This window comes from Emys orbicularis, chromosome 1, assembly GCF_028017835.1.
Source record: "Emys orbicularis isolate rEmyOrb1 chromosome 1, rEmyOrb1.hap1, whole genome shotgun sequence".
Lineage (NCBI taxonomy): Eukaryota > Metazoa > Chordata > Testudines > Emydidae > Emys > Emys orbicularis.
Genome location: NC_088683.1, coordinates 118360330 through 118385126, shown reverse-complemented (window position 1 = coordinate 118385126; position 24797 = coordinate 118360330). Strand labels below are relative to the sequence as shown.

Here is a 24797-nt window from a genome sequence, read left to right as displayed (position 1 = left end):
ACTGCTCCGCTTTGGCTATGGAATTTCTACTCAGCTGTTTCTTGTTCCCTTCCCTTCTCCCATCCCCCCAAAAAGGTGTCTGTTTCTGCTCAATCGCGTGCAGGTGCCTTTAGTTCTCAGCTGCTCTCCAGAAACCACTGTACTGCCAAAGGTACACACCGCAGATGACTGAGCAGAAACTGGGATGCCCTTTGGAGGAAGAAATGGTTTATATGAAGCAGTAGGTAGGATAGTGGACTGAATGGAGCTGCAAGGAGATCAGTGATTTGGATACATGTGTGTGCAGAACAGATATCAAGTACCATATTTGTCCATGATGGTAGTGCTCCTAGGCCTGTCCCTGCTTCATCCCCAAAATTGGCCTCCATGGAAAACAGAAGTACCTTGTGATTTTAAATATTCTCAGGAGTCGGACGCATCTCAACACCGAGATGCCCAACGGTGACATGATCTTGGTCTCCACCAGGATGGTCTCCAGGATTCCTCCACAAACAATAAAGCAGTCAAAGCGGTTGAAGAGAGATACAAAGTAGGCCTGGAGACCTAAGCTGTACATCTTCAGCAGCATCTCTGCCGTGAAAAGTGCTAGCAGCACCTTATTGGCAGTGTCTCATGAAAAAACAGATAAAGAATAATTATTATAATTTAACCCAAAACCACCACCACCACCAAAAATCCCACCCACTACTACCAGCAAAACAGCTGAGGTCAGAGTGAAAAGAGAGAGGACTCTGCTCAGCGTGCAGCCAAGGAAGTGGGCCTATGTGCTGATAATCCATGCATGAAAATGTTTTGCATAGAAGCCCTGGTTTCAATCACAACACTTCCCACATGCATGTATTACACAGCTGTATAACCTCCTTGACAGGAACTGTGCTTTCCAATGCACAACCTCCTGTCACACTTGTCATCTTCCGATGTACAGGTTACAGCTATTGGCTGCCGTGTTATCTGCTGTTGTTTAATTCAGCCTTTCAGCTGCTCTCATTTCCACTGAGGATTCAGCTGTTTATTTCTTAGACTAAGGGGAACTTCATAAATCATTCCTCCCTCCTCACCTCCCTTGTAACCAGAATGTATCATAAATGCCATTCGAGTGACAAACTGGGGAACTTACAGCCCTGAGAATCTACTCTTAAACTGGCAGCCCAAGTACTGCACACACAGATAGCAGTAAACTCCGGCTATGTGACCTCACCTGGATCTAAAGGAACTCTCTAGCTGGGTCCTACCAGCTGAGCCCTCAGTGTTCTCTGAGGCCTCTCATAATGCAGTCATGTATTTGAGATACTGTCTAGCATCCTCTGCAAATAGAGGATTGTATTTGTTTGTAGTTCAAGGCTGGGATTTCAAATACCGGGCCATCAGCAGGGTTTTTGCTGCCCCAAGCGGCAAAAAAAAAAAAAAAAAAAAGCCGCGATCGCGATCTGCGGCGGCAATTCGGCGGAAGGTCCTTCGCTCCAAGTGGGAGTGAGGGACCGTTCGCCGAACAGCTGGATGTGCCGCCCCTCTCCAGAGTGGCCGCCCCAAGCACCTGCTTGGCAAGCTGGTGCCTGGAGCCGGCCCTGGCCATCAGACCTCATTAACTCTTTCTTTCTCTTTCTCCTTCCCTGTAAGTTTGTTTATCCCTTGGTTACAAGGACAGCAAGCAGAACCACCTGCCTCATCTCACCTTGGACCTCTGTAAGCCAGTATGGCTGGTTGTAATGTTCAGAAGCGATGGTAAGGGTGTTGAGAAACACAAGGAAGATCACCAGCCAGTAGAAAATATTGGACTTGACAGCAGCTCGGCACTTCCTCCTGCAGAACCTGTTCCACCGGCGCCAGTAGCGGCTTGAAACGGGAGAAAGAAAAAAGGGATGAAAAAATGGGGAGGTGTAAGCCATTGCAAATCCCTCAGTTAAGCCCTCCAGCTTTCATTCAGGTGTATTATGGAGTCTGAAGTGATGACAGTGAAAGGCTTTTAAATCCATGCTGGGAGAGAGTCTCCACTACTGCTCAGGGTGACTACAACGTCTGAACAAAACACGGTTCTAAACAATGTACTAAGATTCTCGGGTGGACGAGCCCTTTGAGCCAGTATGCCTTGGTGAGAGGAGGCATGTGCTGACCAGAAAGAAAAGGCCTCTAGAGATTTCTTGTTTTCCACAGAAATAGTAAGCTTTTCTTTATTGAATAACTGTGGGCCTGGTCATGGGTCAGATCCAGTGCCCACGGAAGTCAACTTTGAAAGTCTTTCGTTGCCTACAATGGGCCTGGAATCGAGGCCCCCAGAGAGGTGCCGTGTGCCTGTGAGTCTCAGCAAAGAGTGGGAATGTCAAGTGCTCAGCACCTATCAGTATCAGGCCCAATAAGACAGCCAACTCTGTACTGAAAACAATGTCACAAAAGTCTATTTTCTTTGAGATCAATGGGGGACCTCAACATCTTCCCTTGTGCCTGTTGATAAGGATGCCATTTGCTAATAAACAGTACCCCTTTAAATTATGCCTTCCATGAACACAGCCCCTCATGAGTGTCACACTGATTTCTCAGGGTAATTACTAACCACAGAAGGTATTTAAAGCTAATTATACACCTCCTACTCTTCAGAATTTAACTTGCTTAGCAACCAGTTTCCAGGCAACTCTTGGCACTGTATAATACATCTAATAGTTTTTATTATATATATATTACATGACAAAATGGAATGGGAACTTTTCTTGGCTAGACCTGTCTCTCTCATTCCCTGTCCAGTGGTAAGCAGTGACCTCGTGCTAGGATGGAGTTCAGCACCTAGACACACTAAAGCCAGATGCAAATATTCCACAACTGCTTAAGAATCTTACAGGAAAATTTTATCAGGTACTCAACTGCTAGGTAAAATACTAAAAATTTTTCTACGAAACACAAGTAGTTTGTGTGCGCTCAAGTGGAAGAGAGTCTAGAAGTGTTATTTTTGAAAAATGAGAAAATTATTGTAGTGCTTGGGTAATAGAGATACTCTGAAATCATCAGGAATAAGTGCATGAGGATCAAATAGCATTAATGCTGTGGTCTTGTTTTCCAGCCTTCATCTACTCCAAAATGCGTAAGTGTGTGCATGTATGAGTGTACAGGTGCATGTGTGTGTGCTATATGTGCATGTATTCGCATATAGGAATACTTATGCTTTCCTGTGTGTCTATATGTGTCAGCATGCATGTACTGTACATGTGCATTCACATGTACTTGTGTGAATGTGCCTGGGTTAATATGACAATTCTACATTATTATTCACATCTCATGTATGAAGAAGAAAACAGCAGTTTTCCTGTCCCAATTATTGAGGAAGCCAAAAAAATTCGTATAAAATTCTAGTGTTAGAAGTCTCGCTGGACTTAGAATTCAAAGCCATGAAGCCAATATGGGTCACATACGGGAGAGGGAAATGGACTGGAAACCTTTTTCACAATGAACAAGTATATATTTATAAGCATGATGGAGTAAATTCTGGCAGTATAAGTATATGTCTGGTCAGCCCAGGCCCGCCACACATTTCTAAAAACTGATAAATTATTAAGAATCAAACATCCAGTAGGGAAACTCTGTGGATCCTGCTACAAAAGGGTAAAAGATTCCAACTCTGTGCAGTGGTGGGATGAAGCCTAATTTAACATGGAAGCCTTATCTCTTGAGACATTTACAACTAAAGAGAACAGAACACTACCCAATGCTATGAAAAACAAGTCCTTGGGTTGGCCTTTCAGTGGAATGAATATCAGCTGATGATCTAACTGGTCTGTCTCTAGCTTTCTATAATTTTATGACCCAATGTTACCAATGGGGAAGCTTTCAGGAGCTGAGCCAACACGCCAGCAAATGTGAACTTCCGAGATAAGTGTCACCTCTAACTCTTGGGCCTTATTTCAGTCTAATATTAAGTAAAATGGTCACTGATTTTGGTGGATGATTGACTAAAATCTATCAACATTGGGAATGGCTTAGAGCTATCCGTGTGCCATGGTGACAGTGAAAGATAATTTTAAAAGGTGGGATACAAACCAGTGGAATGACAAAAAAATATACTATATTTTACTCACCTAAACTTAGATTTGGAGATCCGATGCCTGAAAGATAAGAGTTACTGTTAGTGCTTCTAAATGAACTGTACACTCTAGACCTCCACGAAAACAGCAATAGAAAGAAATAAGAATAAGCACAATAGATTCCCAACGCATACTGTTTCCTTCTTTGAACACTGTAACTCAATCCATGCCACTGGCGGTTGCTCTGGCAAAAGAAGAGTACAATCTTGTTAGTAAGAGGAGGGAGAGTGGTGCCATGTGAACCTGAGGATTCCGTCACCTACATCATCAATGAAACAGCCCTTCTGTTATCTAATAGGTCATTCTGATGCCAAGGGTTACCATAACCCTGTTACCAAATATCTTATACAAATGTGACCATCTTCTTTTTCCTTTTGTCATTGAAGAGTTAGAGTCCTCTGGATTTTACTTTTATATGAAATAAATGTATGTTAATATATAAATATTAGCACTTTGCCTTTATATAGCACTTTTCACCTGAGGCTCTTGAAGCACTTTGCAAAGGGTGTTGGTGGTAAATATCATCTTCATTTTGCTGAAACCAAGGTATAAAGGGTTATGACCAACAACTTCAAATTTGGATGCCTACAGTCACATGTAGTCATGTAAATTAAAGTGGCCTGATTTAGAAAGGCACTGAGAGCCAACAGTTTCCATTGACTTCATTGGGATTTGCGGGTGCTCAGCACCCTGGAAAATCAGACCACTTTCATCCTAAATATGTATTTTAGTGTCTAATTTGAGGCACCCAAGTTTAATGACCTAGGTGACTTACTTAACATCATACAGCAAGTCACAGGCAAAGCCAAGAATAGACTCCCAATCCTCTTCTCAAATCATTACACTACTCTGCATGTTAACACACAAATGTAAAGTTTAAATGACCTTAATGTAGCTGCGGAAAACAACAATAACCAAATAAGAGCTCTTCAGAACGTAAGGGGAATCTGCACACTCTCTAGTCGGTGAGAAATTTCTGTTGAGTTTCATAGGAACGTCTCTTTTTAAGGCTCCATCTAAGGAAACTGATACACTGCTGATGATAGTTGTCAGCAAAAGGTTCCCCTGAACCAGCTTAAAAATGGTTTAGCTGCTAGCATAGATGGGACAAAATCATTATGGAGTCTTAACCATCTCTTAACCATGTTTTTTATAGTGATGTTAAAAATGGGTTTGTCCCTGTGCAGGGAGATCCGTCACTGACAGACCAGACACCAATGGGTCAGTTTCTTTATGTGGAAGGGATTTTAGAGATAGAAACATATTTCACCATGGTCCAAATAAAGAAAAATCCTCTGCACTGAATGCATCTCTCCTGCTGTGTCATATGCAAAGAAGACTAGGCCACATACCAGCCTGCAGTGAATATAGACAACACCACAAAAAATCTTTTTATAAAGAAGAAGAAATAATGTATCTTCTAATATAATACATAGCTGTAAAAAACAATAGGAGCTTAAAAGTGAATGGGGTAATGAGGTACCCCCAGAGGGTATCCTTAATATTATGAGGTTCCAAATACTATAATTTGGAAGAAGTTTTGTTTTGAAAAGCCATCTCTATAGATTGTACAATATGTAGATTTAATGAATGTTCAGATTTAAAGAATGTTTTAAAAGTATCACCTAAAACAAACCAGAATTTGTGAACATGCACTAGGAGAGAGAGAGCTCAGTCAGAGCAAGGGACAAGTCACAGTGGATGGAAGGAAGAAGTCAAAGGGTGTAAGAGAGAGATAGAAGGAGAGGGAGAGAGTGTGAAAGATGCACAGAGAATGAGAGGAGAGGTCACTCCTAGAGAACGGTAGGGAGGAACAAGGGAGAGAGGTGGAGAGAGGAAGATGTCATGGGGGAGATGACCAATGGAAGGTGAAGGACAGAAGTTTAAAGACCTCTGGGGATCCCACGTCCTGAATTCAAGTGTCCCTCCTGCTTTACAAAAAGGGAGCTATGTTGTATTTAAGGAACCTTTTATTTAGGTAAGCAAAAAGTTGTGGCAGGTGTTATACTTATCATGCATGTGATAATTACATCTCTGATGCACAAGGAGCTGCAGTAAAGTGCCTTCACTTCTCTGCCAGGCTAGCTAATAATCTTTCCACTGCTTTGGATGCCTTTCTGCTAGGGCAGAAGGTTTATCCCATGGGGGTGCTATCTATCTATAGCACAGGTCAGGGAAGGAAGAAGATATTTTTATCTAGAGCCAGAATACAAAGGTGAAATGTGAATTCTGAAAACATAAGTTGTATAATATGATTGATTCTACAAACATGGAAACATTATGTACAGTAGGCCAGCTAGTCTGTAACACTCCTCTCAACTGACCCTTACTACCACAGGCCTCCTGCCTTTCAGAACCACAGTCATCCTTCTCACACAAAAACATGCTGTTATATCTATTTCTATTGCTGTCAACAGACTGGATTCTGGTCCCTTGTTACAAACCCTTTGAGCCACTCCAAAATTACACGTGCCTGAGGCTCAGGGTGGACAAGCTTTAGTGCTGGACAAAGTGATGAGTTTAAGACCAATACTTCACAACCCTATTATGTTAGGAGCTTTATGTCACTGGAAAAGAGAGCTTCCCAGTTTTCCAATGAAACACAGCTTTTACTTCTAGCTCTGGAAGATCTTCAGATATTGGACCTTACAATCCTGACATTTAAAATACAGGAAACCTATTTTAGATCATTATTAGATGTTTTTAGAGCTCTCTCTGAGTAGAGCAGAGTTAGACTCATGATAGTTTAACTCACCTAAGTTTAAAGAAGGAAGGACGCCAAAATAGTCCCCTGTTTGGTTTTTAATTCCCTAAAACTTTTCTAAAATTGTATCTCCATAAATCTGTAACATACAACAGACAGTATGTGGGGGATAAAGAGTTAATGAGTTCAGGGTGATCTGCATAAATCACAGAAATCTGCTATAGCCCAGATTCTTACTCACAAAAGCTTTACACAACACCATCACACATCAGACCACCAAGTATTCCATAGGAGACAAACGGAAAGACGTTTATGAAGAAATGTGTGATACTCTGGTATGAAAGCTATACAGAAATAAGATCTATTGCACTGAGAATGGGGAGCATTTAGGCACCAATATAACTGTGCATCTACCAGAACAGCAATTCTGGGAACACCTTACAGGTCTCCACGCATGTAATATTAATCATGATATTCTACAGATATTCTCAGTGTACAGATTTTACCAAAATATAACCATGCAATTATTTGTCAACCTTGGTCACAGCTATTACTATACTGTACAACCTCTCAAGTAATTATCTTCCTGATGACTTACAAACCCCCATGGACACAACTAAAAGCTCTCAGAACATCAGTAGCACAGAAATTCACTTATTGTAACTCTAGGATATACACAACTTTTGGGATATTCATCATATCCAAGGAGGTGCATTGTTCAGACCTGTTGTGACACTGATTGCATGTTGATATGACACAGGTTAGTGGTGCAGTTAATGGTCAAACAGCAAAACAAAACTTTCCGAGTAACATTTTTTCCTGGTTAATTTAAAGGTCCTAAAAATTCCTTGCTTGTTTCCACTCAGGACTTTGGAATGCCTGAAATAGAGACAACCACCAAAGATCCCATTTTAGACCTTTCATGGGACAAATGCATGCTGTGACAGGGCACTTTAGGAGGGTTAGTCAGTTTCAGGTATGTACCCAGCAATAAAGCTAGTAAAATTGTTAGAGATGAATTCTGCTCTCAGATGTGCCTGTGTAATTCCTATGGCAGTCACTGAACTAAGCTCTTCTTTCAGGTACATTCTGTGTAACCCCATTAACATCAGTGGAGATGCACAGATGTAAGTGATGATAGTAACTGGCCCTTTGTGTATTAATTAAAGGCTTCTAGTAAACTGGGACACAGTACTGATGACAAAAGGACAGTTAACTTTGCTTCTAATACGGGTTCAGATATTCCCATGACTCCACTGTGACTTGATGGGAAGATCTTTACTTGACAACTATACTCAGTCTCCTGGCAGAATCAGTGAGCTGAAGCAGTGCCTGGAGATTGATGCCATTTCTCCTTTCCTGTTCTCTCCCTATAGTATTGCTCTGACTCCAGGAGAACTGAAAAGCAACCCCGACCTGACTGGATGGGCACTGAATTGTACTGGAGTGACAGCTGCTGACCAGCAGTGGTAAGAGACAGCAGAGCATCTCCATAAAATCATAGAATCAAAGAAGATTAGGGTTGGAAGAGACCTTAGGAGGTCATCTAGTCCAACACCCTGCTCAAAGCAGGACCAACCCCAACTAAATCATCCCAGCCAGGGCTTTGTGAAGCCAGGCCTTAAAAACCTCTAAGGATGGAGATTCCACCACCTCCCTAGGTAACCCATTCCAGTGCTTCACCATCCTCCTAGTGAAATAGTATTTCCTAATATCCAACCTAGACCTCCCCCACTGCAACTTGAGACCATTGCTTCTTGTTCTGTCATCTGCCACCACTGAGAACAGCCTAGCTCCATCCTCTCTGGAATCCTCCTTCAGGTAGTTGAAGGCTGCTATCAAATCCCCCCTCACTTTTCTCTTCTGCAAACTAAATAAACCCAGTTCCCTCAGCCTCTCCTTATAAGTCATGTGCCCCAGCCCCCTGATCATTTTTGTTGCCCTCCGCTGGACTCTCTCCAATTTATCCACAGCCTTTCTGTAGTTGGGGGCCCAAAACTGGACGCAATACACCAGATGTGGCCTCACCAGTGCCGAATAGAGGGGAATAATCACTTCGCTCGATCAGCTGGCAATGTTCCTACTAATGCAGCCCAATATGTTGTTAGCCTTCTTGGCAACAAGGGCACACTGTTGACTCATATCCAGCTTCTTGTCCACTGTAATCCCCAGGTCCTTTTCTGCCGAACTGCCGCTTAGCCAGCCGGTCCCCAGCCCGTAGCAGGGCATGGAATTCTTTTGTCCTAAGTGCAGGACTCTGCATTTGTTGAACCCCATCAGATTTCTTTTGGCCCAATCCTCCAATTTGTCTAGATCACTCTTGACCCTATCCCTACCCTCCAGCCTATCTACCTCTCCCGCCAGCTTAGTGTCATTCCAAACTTGCTGAGGGTGCAATCCATCCCCAAATCTCTCCTGCCGAAATCTTAAGGTGATTTGCTAGTCAAGGAGTTACACCACAGGCTGGGAAACTAGACTGGGGTTTTAGAGTCTAATGGATACTCTAGACCTGACTGTGAAGTAAGGGGCAGAGGGAGGGGGCGGTTCAGGCTAGTCACAGAGTTGGAAATGTGAAGGATCCTCCTCTATAAAGCCAACCTACTGTCCTCTATACACACATCTCGTGAGGTAATGGGCTTTGGCCGTGAGTACCAATGGTCCAGGCTGTGATACTTGGGAGGGTCGTAGACAAGAAAGAGAAACAAGGGCCAAGCCTGTGCATGTTCCTACTGAACTCAGCAGTGAGTTTCTGGGCTTTTGGCAGACATTTGTTATCATTGCTCCTGATGTGGCGGGGACCAGAGATCTCGCAGCAGCAAAGGCATCTTTTCAGACACGATTTGCTTGTCAAGCCCAGAACAGCAGCAGCCATGGCAGACAACAAACCTGCATGTGATCAGCTCTTCCCCCTTCTCCACAGACGCCTGTGCTGACTGTTCTAGGAGTTGCAAAGGAATTATTCTGCCAGCCAGAAGAGCACAAGGAAAAGCAACAAGGGAAATACACTGATGGATCAGCTGCTGCCAAGAGCTTTCATTATTTACAGGATTTTCAGGACATAGCATATTCAATTGAAAAGCCTGTGTAGCTCATTTATTTTGTTTTATTCTGCCTTTTTTGTTTTAACCCCCCCGTGGAAAACGGTTGGACTATACCAGGATTGAAAGGAAATCCTGGCCAAGATGAAAATGCCAAATGGCTGATTGTTCCAATGAAAGCTGATCATTTGAAGCTGTTTCTTCCTTTGAGTTCAAATGCTTCAACCCTCTACTGTGGCCTCCTGGAACATGAGTCTCAACAAGGGTTTTTCTATAGATCAGCCACTCATATAGGCAAGAGCTTCATGTCACCCTGCGTATTTCTAGTTGTACTGGAGGACCAGATTTCTTGGATGCACCTAGTCCAAAACTCAGTTCCAATGAGGCTAATATTAAGCATGGGTCACTGCCTGACCTCAGGAATCTAAGCTACAACAACATGGGCTCCAAATTAAAGTTATATCTGTAGGGAATTCATATGATCTTCTGATAAAAATGCAGCATCTCAGATAAATTACTCACCGCTGGGAAGCCCTGTGACTAAGGCTTCTCCTTAATCCAAAATCCATTGCTCCTAGGTCTAGGTTTAACACCAGTTTATTTGTTGCAGAGGATCATGGGAAACACATTTCAATGCACCTTGTTAAAATAGGTTAGTCACAGTTGTGGTGGGACAGAGGTAAGGTTAGGGTTACCTCTTTCAAATTTTGTCTTTGGGATACAACTGTTGTGTTACCATTCCAATGCAGATGTGACGTCATGTTGGCACTGCAGAAGTTTTGGAATGCTTGTAGATGGTTCTTGATAGTCTTATCAAATTCAGAACGGTCCCTAAAAACTGGTATGTATTACAACCACCCTAGGCATTGTGAGCCAAACCCATCCCTGATATAACTCCATTCATGTCCATGGAATTACCCCAGGGATGAATTTGACACAGATTTTTTGCTTTTGTTTTGATAAATTGGATGTAAAGCACATTAATCAAATCAAGAAATCCAAATTTAACTCTTCCTAGAACTCCTTCTGTTGGTTCTAAGGTTAGCATCACTCCAGACAGCTCAGCTGAAGAAGGCACTTGCTCTAGGCTTAAGTACTATGGAAGGTACAGGTTTCTTTGGAGGATGATTCACCAGGAATCTACTTCTGCTGGAGGGGTGTTCTCCTGATCTCACTGAGAACATATCTCCATGAAGTCAGGTAAGGCTGTCAGGGGAGATTTCCATTTCCAAAAGAGATGCTTGGAATTGGCTTCTTGTGTTGATATTTCTGCCATTCACAGACCTTTTTTTAAGGTTCTACTACTTCATATAAGAACAGAAAGAACATCCAGTAATTCTAAGTCATCTTTAATAACATTGCTTTCCTTTCCTTCTCCCAAGGGCATGTCTTCCTCTTGTCATAAGTACATTCTGATGGCGAGGTTGACTTGCCAAACTGACAGAGTTAAATACCCTTTAGCCGGATGTCACTAAAAAAATCAACTTTGACTTGAAATCTCCCTGTTGCTCCTGTCATGTCCGGTTGTAGTTTGCCCAGCATGATCTCTGCCCTCTGGGAAAAAATGTGCTTATAACAAGACGAAAGGGACTCATTGCCACTGAGATTTTACCAGATTTGTAGAAATGATAATTTGCCTAAAAGACAAACTGAAGCTTTACAAAGCTCATCTAGTTATTTCATTTGTGCATGCAAATTCCAGTGGAAAGATGAACTCACAAAGTTTTGCTAAAAAGTACAGGTCAGATCTTCAGATAGAGTAAATGGGCATTGTTCAACGGAAGCCAAATGAGCCAAAAAAAAAAAAAAAAAAAAAGCCTGTTAGGAACTGAAGATATGGCCCTATAAACTTGTTTGAAAGATTCAGCATTCTTCATACAAGAATTACCCCTGTATTTTACAACAAATTGAGCTAATCACTACTTCCCTATTATCAGGCTAAATCCTGATGTCCTTACTCAGCCTCTCCTCAAGGAATACACTCGTTGAACTTCTTATGTAAGAATTTCACAATTTGACCTATTTTTTTACATGGGGTATTTTGGCTTACATGAGGATTGAACAAGGACTTAATAGGAACTCCAGGATTTGGTACATCCTAACAATCTGAACTTCAGACTTGTTGCTGCCTGAGAGGGAGACATGACAACTACAATAAACTAGAGATGGGCCCAAGCACCAAAGTTCAGATCCAGATCTGAACTTCCCTAAAGCTGGAGAGTTTTCAGATCCAGATTATTGGTTCAGGCCCATTATTAAGTCAGGAAACATTGGCAAAATGTGGATCTCAGTCAAGATTTGGGTTTGGATTTCAAACACACTGGTGTGGCCTCTTATTATCCTGGTGGCAGGGAGCATCTTCCATTTCCCTGATGCTTGGAACAGTACCAATGGGGCCTAGAGGAACCTGCACCCAGTCTTCTTTTGGCCAAAGAAAAGTCTGCTGAGATTCTAGTCTTTTTTGGAGGAAGGAATGTGAACCCCCTCTCCATAAAACTGTATTGGTTTCAACTTCCCACTACGTTTGAGATGTTCTCAGATATAGTGGAGAGTGGCAACTGCAGAGAGATGGCTGCATCTCCCTCCTTGATCCTCAGCTGTCCAACCCTGGTGGAACTTAGAACAGCAATGGGCCTATCTTAATTTCCACCACAGTTGAGGATAAGGTGTAAAGGAGCTTTGCTCCACCATGCACCTTCCTGTCCAGGCCCAGCCCCTGGAATTCCCCTGACATGTCCTGTCCTTACACTTTGGGTAGGCAGATAGCTGGAGCAGAAAGTAGCAGGGTGGAATTTTCCACTGGTCATCTCTGGCTATTGTAGGCCCCCTTTGTACCCCACAGAAACATATATCTAAGAACCTGATTACCTACAGAATTGAGTGTTAGCCTCAGTATCCTGGCCACTTTCCAATTAAGGTAATTCTACTCTAGCTGTCAAAATCCCCCCTGCAGTTTCAACATAGGACAAGTCATCTTTCATGTCTCCGAAACCCATGAATGTGTAGTGTCTCTTGGCACTTTCAGATAGCCACCACTTTTCACTCTGAAGGTGGTTGCACTTCAGTGCTGGAAAAGTGATCCCTACATACACAGATCATGAAGTGCTTTAGGATCCTTTGGGATGAAAAACATGATATGAATGCACATTGTAATATTAAATTATATTATATATAGGTGACTATATAGACATTATAATATGTTTGCCATTTTTATTATTATTTGTATTACACTCGCGCCTAAGGACCTCACCGTGACAAGCAATATACACACAAAGGAAAAAAGAGACAGTCCCTGCCACGAAGAGCTCACAATCTAAGTATGCAAAAGACAACAGGTGGATGCAGCAGACAGATGGAGGGAGCACAAGGAAAAAGGATAAGTAATTTTTCGTGAGCTGGGTGATGAAAACAAACTGCACTTGCAAATAACTTTGTGCACACCAAATAAGTAATTACAGATAGTGTCAACTATTGACCAATATTATGGGGCCTAAATTATGCTTGTATAGTATAGGTCCCAGGGAGCTTGGGGCATATTTGTGCCTCCCTGAGTTCTCCAGTTTGCAAGGGGACTGTGCAGGCTGCACCACAGGTGTGCTGGGCCTGTTCTGCAGGGCAGTTGAGGTAGTGATGTCACTTATAACCCCACCTACCACTTCCTCCCTTTGGCGTGACATATGCTCCTGGGTGCACACCGACGTAGCATTCTGCCTGCAATTGTGACCAGACCTTGTGAGAGCCAAGCAAGAGGGCCAGAGAAAATGCCTTTTCCCTCTGCCATAGTCCAGCACATAATATTTTAAATACCTTCCAGAAATACTGTCTCACATATTTTGCATATGTGCCCAATAGATTTTATGACCCACGGCATTTTTTCTGACTGAGGTACTTCTATGTCATCATTAACATTTTTATAAGAAGAGGTACCATGCTATGTACAGTAATCAGAGCTTGATGTGCAGTGCAAATCCCATTAGTCCTGATAAAAGCGTTGTGCATTCAACTGAGAACATATCCAGAATTCTGGAATCCGGATCCATCACTTTTAAATGGACACTTTTCAAAATAAAAATATGGGGCCCAATGCTGCAACTCTTGAGGTTTGCAGGTTTGTGACCACAGATATATATTTAAATTATTTTACCTGTTTTATTAATAACACCTTAAGTAATTAAACCTGAAAGAATTCTGAATATCAAAATGATTTTACATAATATATGATGTTTGCTTGCTTTTTGCATGTCACTCAGCTCATTAAATCAGACTAGTCAGTTTCACTCTTTGGTTCTCATGTGCTAGCTAGAACAATGTCATTCTGTCTGGGTATCTATCAATACAGGAGAATGTTTAATTAAAAAAAAAACAAAAAACGGTTTTCATCAACTTTTTAAAAAGTAAATTATAGGGCTTGTCTACATGGGGAGTGATTCCAGAATAGCTATTACTGATTAACTCCATGTGCAGACATTCATATTCCAGAATAAGAGTGCCTTATTCTGAGGCTAGGTCTACACTACAGCGGGGGGTCGACCTAAGATACGCAACTTCAGCTACGTGAATAGCGTAGCTGAAGTGGCGTATTTTAGGTCGACTTACCTGGCTGTGAGGACGGCGGCAAGTCGACCGCTGCCGCGCCGCCGTCGACTCCGCTACCGCCTCTTGCCGCGGTGGATTTCCGGAGTCGACGGCAGAGCCATCAGGGATTGATTTTATTGCGTCTTCACTAGACGCGATAAGTCGATCCCCGATAGACCGATTGCTACCCGCCGATCCGGCGGGTAATGAAGACGTGCCCTAAAATGCTTATTCTGGAATAAGAGTGTCCTCAGATGAAGTTAATCAGGAATAGTTAATCCACTTCAAACTTACACCCTACCTTATTCTGCTTTAATTTTCATTTGTAGATAAGACCATGGAAATAGTTCTTTTTATAGTGCACCTGATTCTGGTCTAATTAACACCTGTGTAAATCCCAAATCTCTCCACTGAGATCAAGAGTCACTCTGGATTTACCTGACTGAGATCAGAATATGGCCTATTAGGTTTCATAACTCCCCACGTACCATTTTCTTGTTTAAAAACCCTTAAGTTTGCATTTAAAATATTTGGACTTAACCCTTTAAATCAATCTCGCTTGCAGTAGAAGCAACATCAATATCTTTATATATGTACTCACGCCAGCCTAGCACCGCAGTTTTCTCCTTCAATATCTGCTCCCGCCACATTGTCTGTGTTCACGGACTCAGTCTCACTTGTAGGCATGCTCACTGCAAAGGTCAAAGTGAAGAAAAAGCAAAGAGCTGGTGATTACTTTGCAACACATCTATTAGCAACCAATGACAACGGAAGGGCCAGCTTAGCAAAGGAGTCTGAGTAGCAACATCTGAGCCTTATGCATTGGGCCCTACCAAATTCATGGTCCATTTTTATCAATTTCACGGTCACAGGGTTTAAAAAATCATAAATTTCATGGTTTCAGATATTTAAATCTGAAATTTTACAGTATTGTAACCGTGGGGGTCCCGACCCAAAAGGGGGTTGTTGTGGTGGTGGGGTCGTAAGGCTATTGTAGGGGGGTCACTTACTTCTGCAGTGCTGCCTTCAGAGCTGGATTGCTGGAGGGCGGCTGCTGGCCAGGCACCCCGCTCTGAAGGCAGCGCCATTGCCAGCAGCAGCACAAAGGTGAGGGTCACATGGTATGGGGGACGGGTTGCCACTTTTTGGGGGGTGGCAGGGCCAGCCTTATGGGTGGGTGCCAGGGTCAAGAGGATGCTGTGGTCATCTCTCGCCACACACAACCAGCCCAAGGCCCCTTTGACCCTGAGCACTGGACCTGGAGCCCGGAAGGGGCAGAGCTGGGGATGTCCCAGCCAGGAGCTCCTACTGTGTGCCAAACACCAGCTGCTAGTCCTGCCCGGCTGCTGCTGGTGGCAGCGCTGCCTTCAGAGCTGGGCTCCCACTCAGCAGCCGTTGAGCTTCCTGCAGCTGGGGGAGGTTCCTGGAGGTGGATCTGACCCGGCCCCAGTAGTAGCTCCTGCAGAGTAAGAGGAAGTCCCATCCCTTCCCATCCTGGCCAGGGCTAGCAGCTGGAGCCTGGTGCAGGGTAGGAACCTCTGGGTGGGGTGCTAGTCCTGCCCTCCTCTACAATAGCCAGATTTCACGGTCCGTGATGCGTTTTCCATGGTCATGAATTTGGTAGGGCCCTACTTATGCAGTTTGCTGAGCAAGTCTGTGGCCTTATTGCATAGGTCAGGCCAGGCAGGTATAGCTTAAGTATATACACAAGTTCCCCAATCAGAAAAGAGTGGGACAAGAGCTGCTGCTCTGCTTCTTTCAGTGAATTAGTCCCTTGAAAGTTTATAAATAGGATCAATGGAAACTGGAGGGAAAATTTGGCAAAACCACCAAAGAGATTAACAGTGAAACGTTTAAAAAAACATTCCTTTATTTATGCATGGTCTACATTTTTTAAAATAAATGATATATGTTCTGGTGAACTGAGTGCCGATGAAAAGTACCAGAGTCACAGCTCTTGTGACTGAAGTCCTCTGTTATCTGAAAAGCAGCTATAGCACAAGCAGCAGTGATGCTATCCTCCATTGTGCCTCAACCTTACACCTGAAGGAATGGGATCTCTAGGAATGAGAGTGTAGCTCAGTTTCTATGGCCCATTCAATCTTTGGCCCGACTTTCTAGAGTTTCCAACAAGGAAGCTAATGAATCCTGACTGTGGTGGAGTTTTTGTGTGAACACCTGTCAATTAAGAACCTGGCTGAGTCCACTAACTTATTACATATATGTCACTGAGCAGCCATTATATTGTAATCCACATCTACCTGATCTGTTTTTGAATAGGGGACTGACTTCCTAGACCATTATCAATCCCCTAAACCTTTCATTCCACCAAGAGTTCATGGAACAAGACAGCTCCAACTGAGTAACTGCTTGTGTCCCTTGTTTGGAGAATTAAAATACCTCCTTAGCATATATCTGTCTGAGGTCGTGTGGCACAAAGGATAGCACTTCTCCCCATGTGCCTTTCCTCCCTCCCTACTTTCCAAATACACAAAATGAATTAAAGACAAAGAAATGACTCTTCAAGCTGAATGGCATGATAGGGGTTGGACAGATGTCTGATAGAGTGTCAGAACATGACCTACGTTAGCAGCTGAACAGATGTCAGTGGGACTTTAGAGTATGCCGTGTATTAGCAGCTGGAAAGATATCTAATGGGCTGTCGGAACATGTTGTGTATTACTAAGAACACAGCTATTGTTAGCAATAAGACAGACATCTGATGGGCCACCAGAGCAAGAGCTAAACTTAACACCAGGAGATAAACCTGATGGTCCTTTCAGGGTATGCTCTACATTTGCAACTGGGGAGATGTCCAATGGGCCATGAGACCAGGTCCTCTTTTAGCAGCTGGAGAGAGATCTGATGGCCCTTCCAAACATATGCTGTATTCTTGTTTCAGTGCAGAGTCTTCCCTCTTTTTCAACCTAACAATCTCTAGCATTTCTACTTTGTCTCTTATGGAGAGCTAAATTTCTTAGATTGTGTTTTTGAGCACTGAATGAAATATTTGACACTGTGGCACTCAATCCAACATGACCAAATGCATTGCTCCAAGTGTGTCCACTCCTTTACATAATCTTATGAGGTGGGTGAAATCTTGTTATGGGTTGCGTTAAAACCCCATTGAGATTGAGAGGTGTGAACGCACCATTCAATTAACATTACTGTAAGCATAAGCCCCCACTTAAAACAAGAAAAGTGTGTGAAATCTGCCCAGGAGCTTTTGGCTGAGTATTGCTTTGGATAGGGGTGAGTGTGGGAGGGGAGAGGAGACAACAGACTGAAAAAGACAAGAACAGAGAGGCAGATGCAAAATGCTAGAAAGCCTAGCAGTAGCCTGTAAGCACAAGGTGACGCTGGAAAAAAGGTAGAAGAGAGCGACTTTGGGTCTGCTAGCTAGAGAGGCTTGGGGCTGTAAGCTAAGAAACTGCTCCTTTTGTTCTTTCTTTCTCCTGGGTTTGTAGAAGGAAGATTTTGTACATTCCTTGTAAATAAACAAGATTGCAACAAAGAAAATACCAGAGTCCATCAATTTCTACTTCCAACTAGAACATTTCTAGGGTCCTGAACTTTGATTAGCTGCTTAGGTCAAAAAGGGGCAACAATAACATATGTGCTCTTATTGTCTTATTTGCTTGGAGAAACAACCCAAGAAGCCAGCTACATTAATATTTTGATGCACAAGAAACCGCCAAGCAAACTGAAAAAGAAACCGAGCCACAAGGTTAACATTTGATCATACAGTCTGACCCCCCTCTAGGAAAACAAAACAGAGTTATTTGGCACATAATCTTCAGATATGAAGTGAAGCACCTTCAAGACATATTTGAGCTTGATTGCAAATGGAAAACAGTTTTGAAGCTATTAGAAAAAGGTTGCTTTGCAATAGGAGTTATTACCTCAAACACATATACAGGACACTGCACAAGCAATAGAAGGAGTGAGGCACATACATGCATAAATATACTTACATACAATATATATACATATATACACACATTATGGACACAGAGCGGAGTGGAACATTACCATGGGTTTCTGTGGAGTGACTAAACCAAGCAAACTTCCCTTTCTTCTTATCAGGCAAGCCAGCAGGAGTGCTTCCTTTCACAGACAAGATGGTCAGTGTCAAGTACCAGGAACAAGACATCAATAGAGAGCATGCAGCCAGTGACAGGCAAAAGAAAAAAACAAGGAACTCAGCTTACACATATGACATCCACTTCTGTCTGAAAACTTCATCATGAATTAAAAATACAAAATGGAAAATAAAGGCATATGGAAGTATGAAATATTACAACATACACTGTCAGAGGAGAATCCTCCCTTTCTTTCTGCTCTAAGGGTACGTCTACACTTACCTCCGGGTCCGACGGCAGGCAATCGGTGTTCTGGGATCGATTTATCGCGCCTTGTCTAGACGCGATAAATCGATCCCGGATCGATCCCGGAAGTGCTCGCCGTCGACGCCGGTACTCCAGCTCGGCGAGAGGAGTACGCGGCATCGACGGGGGAGCCTGCCTGCCGCGTCTGGACCCGCGGTAAGTTCGGACTAAGGTACTTTGAATTCAGCTACGTTATTAACGTAGCTGAATTTGCGTACCTTAGTCCGAAGTGGGGGGGTAGTGTGGACCAGGCCTTAGTTACAAGCTGAATCCTGCAAGCATCAAGCCATTGAGTTAAAGTTGTGGGCCAAATCCTTGTCCCACTGACGTGAATGGCAAAATTCCCGAAGAGTGACTAATCTAGCTATCTGTGCTCCAAACTGTGATTGCCTTGCTCCTGGGAGTAGTCCCATTGAAGTCAATGGGACTTGTTGCATAAATAAGGCAATCACAATTTGTCCACAAGTTATATGGCTGCACTGTGGGCAATGGGGCCAGGATTTGGACTAGCCCATGTTTGAATACACGTTTGTTTGATTTCCTCCGCTGGGTTGGCAATGCTGCTACTTGAAAGCTCTTGGTGGACTGCTGTGAATGCAATTCTCTGTTTTATGCCGATTTCCAGAGATTAAAAACATCTACCAAGCAGGCCCAGAGGAGCTGAACAACAGAGTCATGCCCAGACTGAAATAAGAGTGATGAGTCTTTTTCCCACACTATGTCTCCTGCTTTCCACCTGAAGTTACATTGAGCATCCGCCCACTGACGTTCTGGTGTGTGGGTTTGTATGGCATTATAAAACACCGATCCACTGTTTATTACACACAAGTGGCCAGATCCTCCACTAATCTTGCTTCTGCTCTCTGCAGGCGGGTCGGCCTGTCCTAAATTTGAGTAGACCAGGTGGGCGAGGTAATATCCTTTATTGGACCAACTTCTGTTGGTGAGAGATAAGCTAATTAGAGTGCGCTGAGGGCTGCACTGCAATGGCCACAAAGGCTCAAATCACAGCCAAGGATCAGCATAGTACAGACGTGGTCAAACTGTGGCTTGCACTCTTTTACAGTTAAAGTGCGGCTCCTGGAGCCCCCCACGTACCCCTCCACCATTCTCCGCCTACAGGACTGGGAAGGGGGGAGCTCGGGGCTTCTGCCCTGCGGTGGGGTGGTGGAACGAGGGGCTTTTGCCCTGCAGGGAGGGGGGGTCTAAGGGCTTTAGCTCAGTGCGGGGGCATCAGGCCCACACCCCTGCAGGCACTGTCCCGTGGGGCAGGTTGTGCGTGTTTTGCAGCTCTGGAACTTCTGAAGATTATTGTATGCAGCTCGTAGGGTCAGTAAGCTTGGCCACTCCTGGTATAGCACATTGTCATGCACTCGGGCGTGGCTACATTAATGCAATTTTTAGTTGTAAAACGCAACATAGGTGGAAGATGTTCACAGCAATAAATGCTATAAATCCCTATGTGTATGCCAGAGGAACCGCGGCCTAGAGGTTAATGTGCAGGACAGACAGGAGAACGGGGCTCATATTCCCAGCTCTGCTACAGCATCCCTAGGCAAATCACTTTAACCTTTCTGTGCCTCATCTCCCCCATCAAGATAAAGGGGAGAATCATACAGTAACTCCTCATTTAACGTTGTCCCACTTAACATTGTTTCAATGTTACGTCCCTGCTCAATTAGGGAACATGCTCGTTTAAAGTTGTGCAATGCTCCCTTATAACGTCGTTTGGCTGCCTGCTTGTAAGGTTCTGTGGAAGAGCAGCGACTTTACAAGGGAGCATTGCACAAGTTCCGCTTCTCCGCCTCCTCCCCCTCCCTCCCAGCGCTTCCCCCACTTCCAAACAGTTGTTTAGCGGCGCTTAGGATTTTCTGGGAGGGAGGAGGAGGAGTGGAGACGCAGGGCTTCCCTGCTGCTCCCCCTCCCTCCCAGCACTTCGCGCTTAGGACTTTCTGGGAGGGAGGGGCAGGAGCAGGGCAAGCCCTGCGTCTCCGCTCCTCCCCCTCCCTTCCTCCCTCCCAGAAAGTCCTAAGCCCCGCCAAACAGCTGTGTGGCAGGGCTTAGGACTTTGTGGGGGGGAGGGCTGTGGCGTGCTCTGGAGAGGAGGTGGAGTGGGGGTGGGAAGAGGTGGGCCTGGAGCATTCCCGAAAAAATCCGAGCCTGTTCTCCGGGGAAGCTGCCGCTCCTGCTGCAAAGGTGCTTCCTAGTGTCCTTGCCTGCAGCGGGCTGAGCCTGTGTGGGGTAAGCCAGGGGCACTTCCCAACCACAGTACAGTACTGTACAGTATACAGTATAATGCCTTTTGTCTGCCCCAAAAAAATTTCCTTGGAACCTAACCCCCGCATTTACATTAAATCTTATGGGATAATTGGACTCGTTTAACATTGTTTCACTTAAAGTTGCATTTTTCAGGAACATAACTACAACGTTAAGTGAGGAGTTACTGTACTCACGTTCCCCACAGGCATGGTGCAAAGCTTAATATGTTCATGTTTGTAAAGCATTTTTAGCTCCTCAGAATGGAAGGTGCTGCAGAAGAGCTAATTACTGTATCATTCATATATCTACATTACTGAAGAGAGCAAGTCTACAGCGGGGTTCAAATGCACAGTAGTCCAACGCTGAGCCAGTGCCTATTAAACAGTCGGCTGACTCCCTGTTACTCAGAAACACTAGTCGCCAAAGATGAACAGAGCGCCAGCCTTGCTGCAGCGGGAGGGACTTACTTTTCAACACCGAAACGAAGGAGGCAGAGGCACACACAGACTGGGACAGGGTATGAAACGAACCACAACAAATATGGGGAGGGTGGGGGAGACATTCTTATCTAACCCTATTCACAGAGATGCAAAACTTGTTAATGGCACCCAGACTTTAGACTTGAAATAAAGTGCACATTTTTAACAGTGAAGGTAATTAACCATTGGAATAATTTACCAGGGAATGCGGTGGAGAATCCATCACTGGACATTTTTAAAATCAAGATGGCATGTTTTCTAAAAGATATGTTCTAGTTCAAACACAAATTAATTCCAGGAAGTCCTATGGCCTGTATTATACAGGAGGTCAGACCAGATGATCACAATAGTTCCTGCTGGCTTTATAATCTATGGCTCTATTAATCAAAAGTGGGAGTGGATTATTCTCTGTAGTTCTTGTGCCCTGTGCTCCTCTCCCCTGTGGTGCTTGGTGATGGGTGGATTCCCCCAGCACTGGCTCCCCACCTGCCTCTAAAAAATGATTGCATGCATCCATGCAAGGAATTCCCACGGAGCTGGGCTCTGCAGCATGCAGAGAACACCACCCTGTACGAGCTCCCCAAACCCACCCCTAACTGCCTCAGAGGAGACTGATGAAGCGTCCATTCACTACACACTTCGCACTGCAGGTTTCTGCTCATCCTGGCACCCAAGGCTAAAACAAAGAACGATCTCTCATTGCTGCATGCCTTGAATGACATTGTCCAACCCTCATTTCAACAGAAGGTCAAGCAACCAAGTGTGAATGAGGCCAAACGTCCCCACAGTGTAGCACACCAGCAGCAGCAGCTTGTTAAAGGGGGCAGCCGGTATAAACAGCACGCAACCTGCCCCCATCCTCCTGCACTGTAATGCCCTACCAGCAATCAGAGCTGCTTAAGGGGCCCTCAGGGCAGAGAGCACAAAGAGATCACCACCTGCCCCCAAACCAGGCACTGCCATTCACCACCTGAAAAAGCAGCGTGAGTGTTCCAGTGACAGACACCACACTTATTCTCATGGAGGCAAGAGTGCTGTGCCTGGCCAATTATGATGGAACTCCCAGCACCTTCACATTTACCCTTGTTCATCATACCCACAATGCACTTTTGTTGATAAAGCCCCTGATTAGCTACATGTCCACAAATTAGGCCAGGGTTATGGCTTTCAAAAAAAAGAATGGCAAATCAAGTGACTCTTTAAGAGTCATGTGGGAGTGTGTCTAGTGGTTTCAGCTGCGTACGAGGAATGCAGCTTTCTGGGTTCTATTTTCCGCTCTACTACTAATTCACTATGCTACTTTGGCCAAGCCACTTAGCTTCCCTGTAAAAGTCAGTCCTGGTGTGTAAGTAGAAGTAACTCCACTGAACTCAAGTTTATCCATCTGCAAAATAACACTTAGCTGATAAGCACGTTTTGAAGTTTAATTAACATTCATAAGTATTCTGAAATTCTCAGTTAAAAGGTACTACAAAAAGGCCCAGTATGTATTAATTAATTGTTAGTGTTGTTACATGCTAGGGAGGAGTATAAAAATATTGCTCGAGCATGCAGGGGTGTAATCAGGAAAGCCAAAGTACAATTGGAGTTGCAGCTAGCAAGAGATGTAAAGGGTAACAAGAAGGGTTTCAACAGGTATATTAGCAACAAGAAGGTGGTCAGGAAAAGTGTGGGACCCCTACTGAATGGGGGAGGCAACCTAATGACAGATGATGTGGAAAAAGCTGAAGTACTCAATGGTTTTTTTACCTTGGTCTTCATAGACAAGGTCAGCTCCCAGACTGCTGCACTGGGCGGCACAGTATGGGGAGGAGGTGAGCAGCCCTCAGTGGTGAAAGAACAGGTTAAGGACTATTTAGAAAAGCTGGACATGCATAAGTCCATAGGGCTGGATGCAATGCATCTGAGGGTGCTGAGTGAGTTGGTTGATGTGATTGAAGAGCCATTGGCCATTAACTTTGAAAACTTGTGGTGATTAGGGGAGGTCCTGGACGATTAGAAAAAAGCAAATATAGTGCCCATCTTTAAAAAAGAGAAGAAGGAGAATCTGGGGAACTACAGACTGGTCAGTCTCACCTCAGTCCCCAGAAAAATCATGGAGCAGGTCCTCAAGCAATTCATTTTGAAGCACTTGGAGGAGAGGAAGGTGATCAGGAACAGTCAGCATGGATTCACCAAGGGCAATTCATACCTGACCAAACTGATTGCCTTCTATGATGAGATAACTGGTTCTGTGGATATGGGAAAAGCGGTGGACGTGATATACCTTGACTTTAGCAAAGTTTATGATACGGTCTCCCACAGTATTCTTGTCAGCAAGTTAAAGCAGTATGGATTGGATGAATGGACTCTAAGGTGGACAGAAAGCTGGCTAGATCGTCAGGCTCAACGGGTAGTGATCAATGGCTTGATGTCCAGTTGGCAGCCGATATCAAGCAGAGTGCCCCAGGGGTCAGTCCTGGGGCTGGTTTTATTCATCATCTTCATTAATTATCTGGATGATGGGATGGATTGCACCCTCAGCAAGTTCGCGGATGACACTAAGCTGGGGGGAGAGGTAGATATGCTGGAGGGTAGGGATAGGGTCCAGAGGGACATAAACAAATTGGAGGATTGGGCCAAAATAAAACTGATGGGGTTCAACAAGGACAAGTGCAGAGTCCTACACTTAGGACAGAAGAATCTCATGCACTGCTACAGGCTGGGGACCAACTGGCTAAGTGGCAATTCTGCAGAAAAGGACCTCAGGATTACAGTGGACGAGAAGCTGGATACGAGTCAACAGTGTGCCCTTGTTGCCAAGAAGGCTAACGGCATATTGGGCTGCATTAGTAGGAGCATTGCCAGCAGATCGAGGGAAGTGATTATTCCCCTCTATTCGGTACTGGTGAGGCCACATCTGGAGTACTGCATCCAGTTTTGGGCCCTCCGCAACAGAAAGGATGTGGACAAATTGGAGAGAGTCCAGCAGAGGGCAACAAAAATAATTAGGGGGCTGGGGCATATGACTTATAAGGAGAGGCTGAGGGAACTGGGTTTATTTAGTCTGCAGAAGAGAAGAGTGAGGGGGGATTTGATAGCAGCCTTCAACTACCTGAAGGGGGGTTCCAAAGAGGATGGAGCTAGGCTGTTCTCAGTGGTGGCAGATGATAGAACAAGGAGCAATGGTCTCAAGTTGCAGTGGGGGAGGTCTAGGTTGGATAGTAGGAAAAACTATTTCACTAGGAGGATGGTGAAGCACTGGAATGGGTTACCTAAGGAGGTGGTGGAATCTCTATCCTTAGAGG

At 44.3% G+C, this 24797-nt stretch overlaps 1 protein-coding gene across 2 annotated transcripts in view; it reads right to left on the bottom strand.

The window, feature by feature from the left end:
• CACNA1C (calcium voltage-gated channel subunit alpha1 C) overlaps positions 1-24797 on the bottom strand; it is a 607732-nt gene that overhangs the window by 131667 nt on the left and 451268 nt on the right. For both annotated transcript variants that reach the window (XM_065403340.1, XM_065403334.1), the window contains exons 9-12: positions 14986-15076; positions 4062-4088; positions 1673-1833; positions 384-609 (exon numbers count right to left, since the gene is read on the bottom strand). In XM_065403340.1, the coding sequence (XP_065259412.1) occupies positions 384-609; positions 1673-1833; positions 4062-4088; positions 14986-15076 (505 nt within the window). The remainder of the gene's footprint in view (positions 1-383; positions 610-1672; positions 1834-4061; positions 4089-14985; positions 15077-24797) is intronic.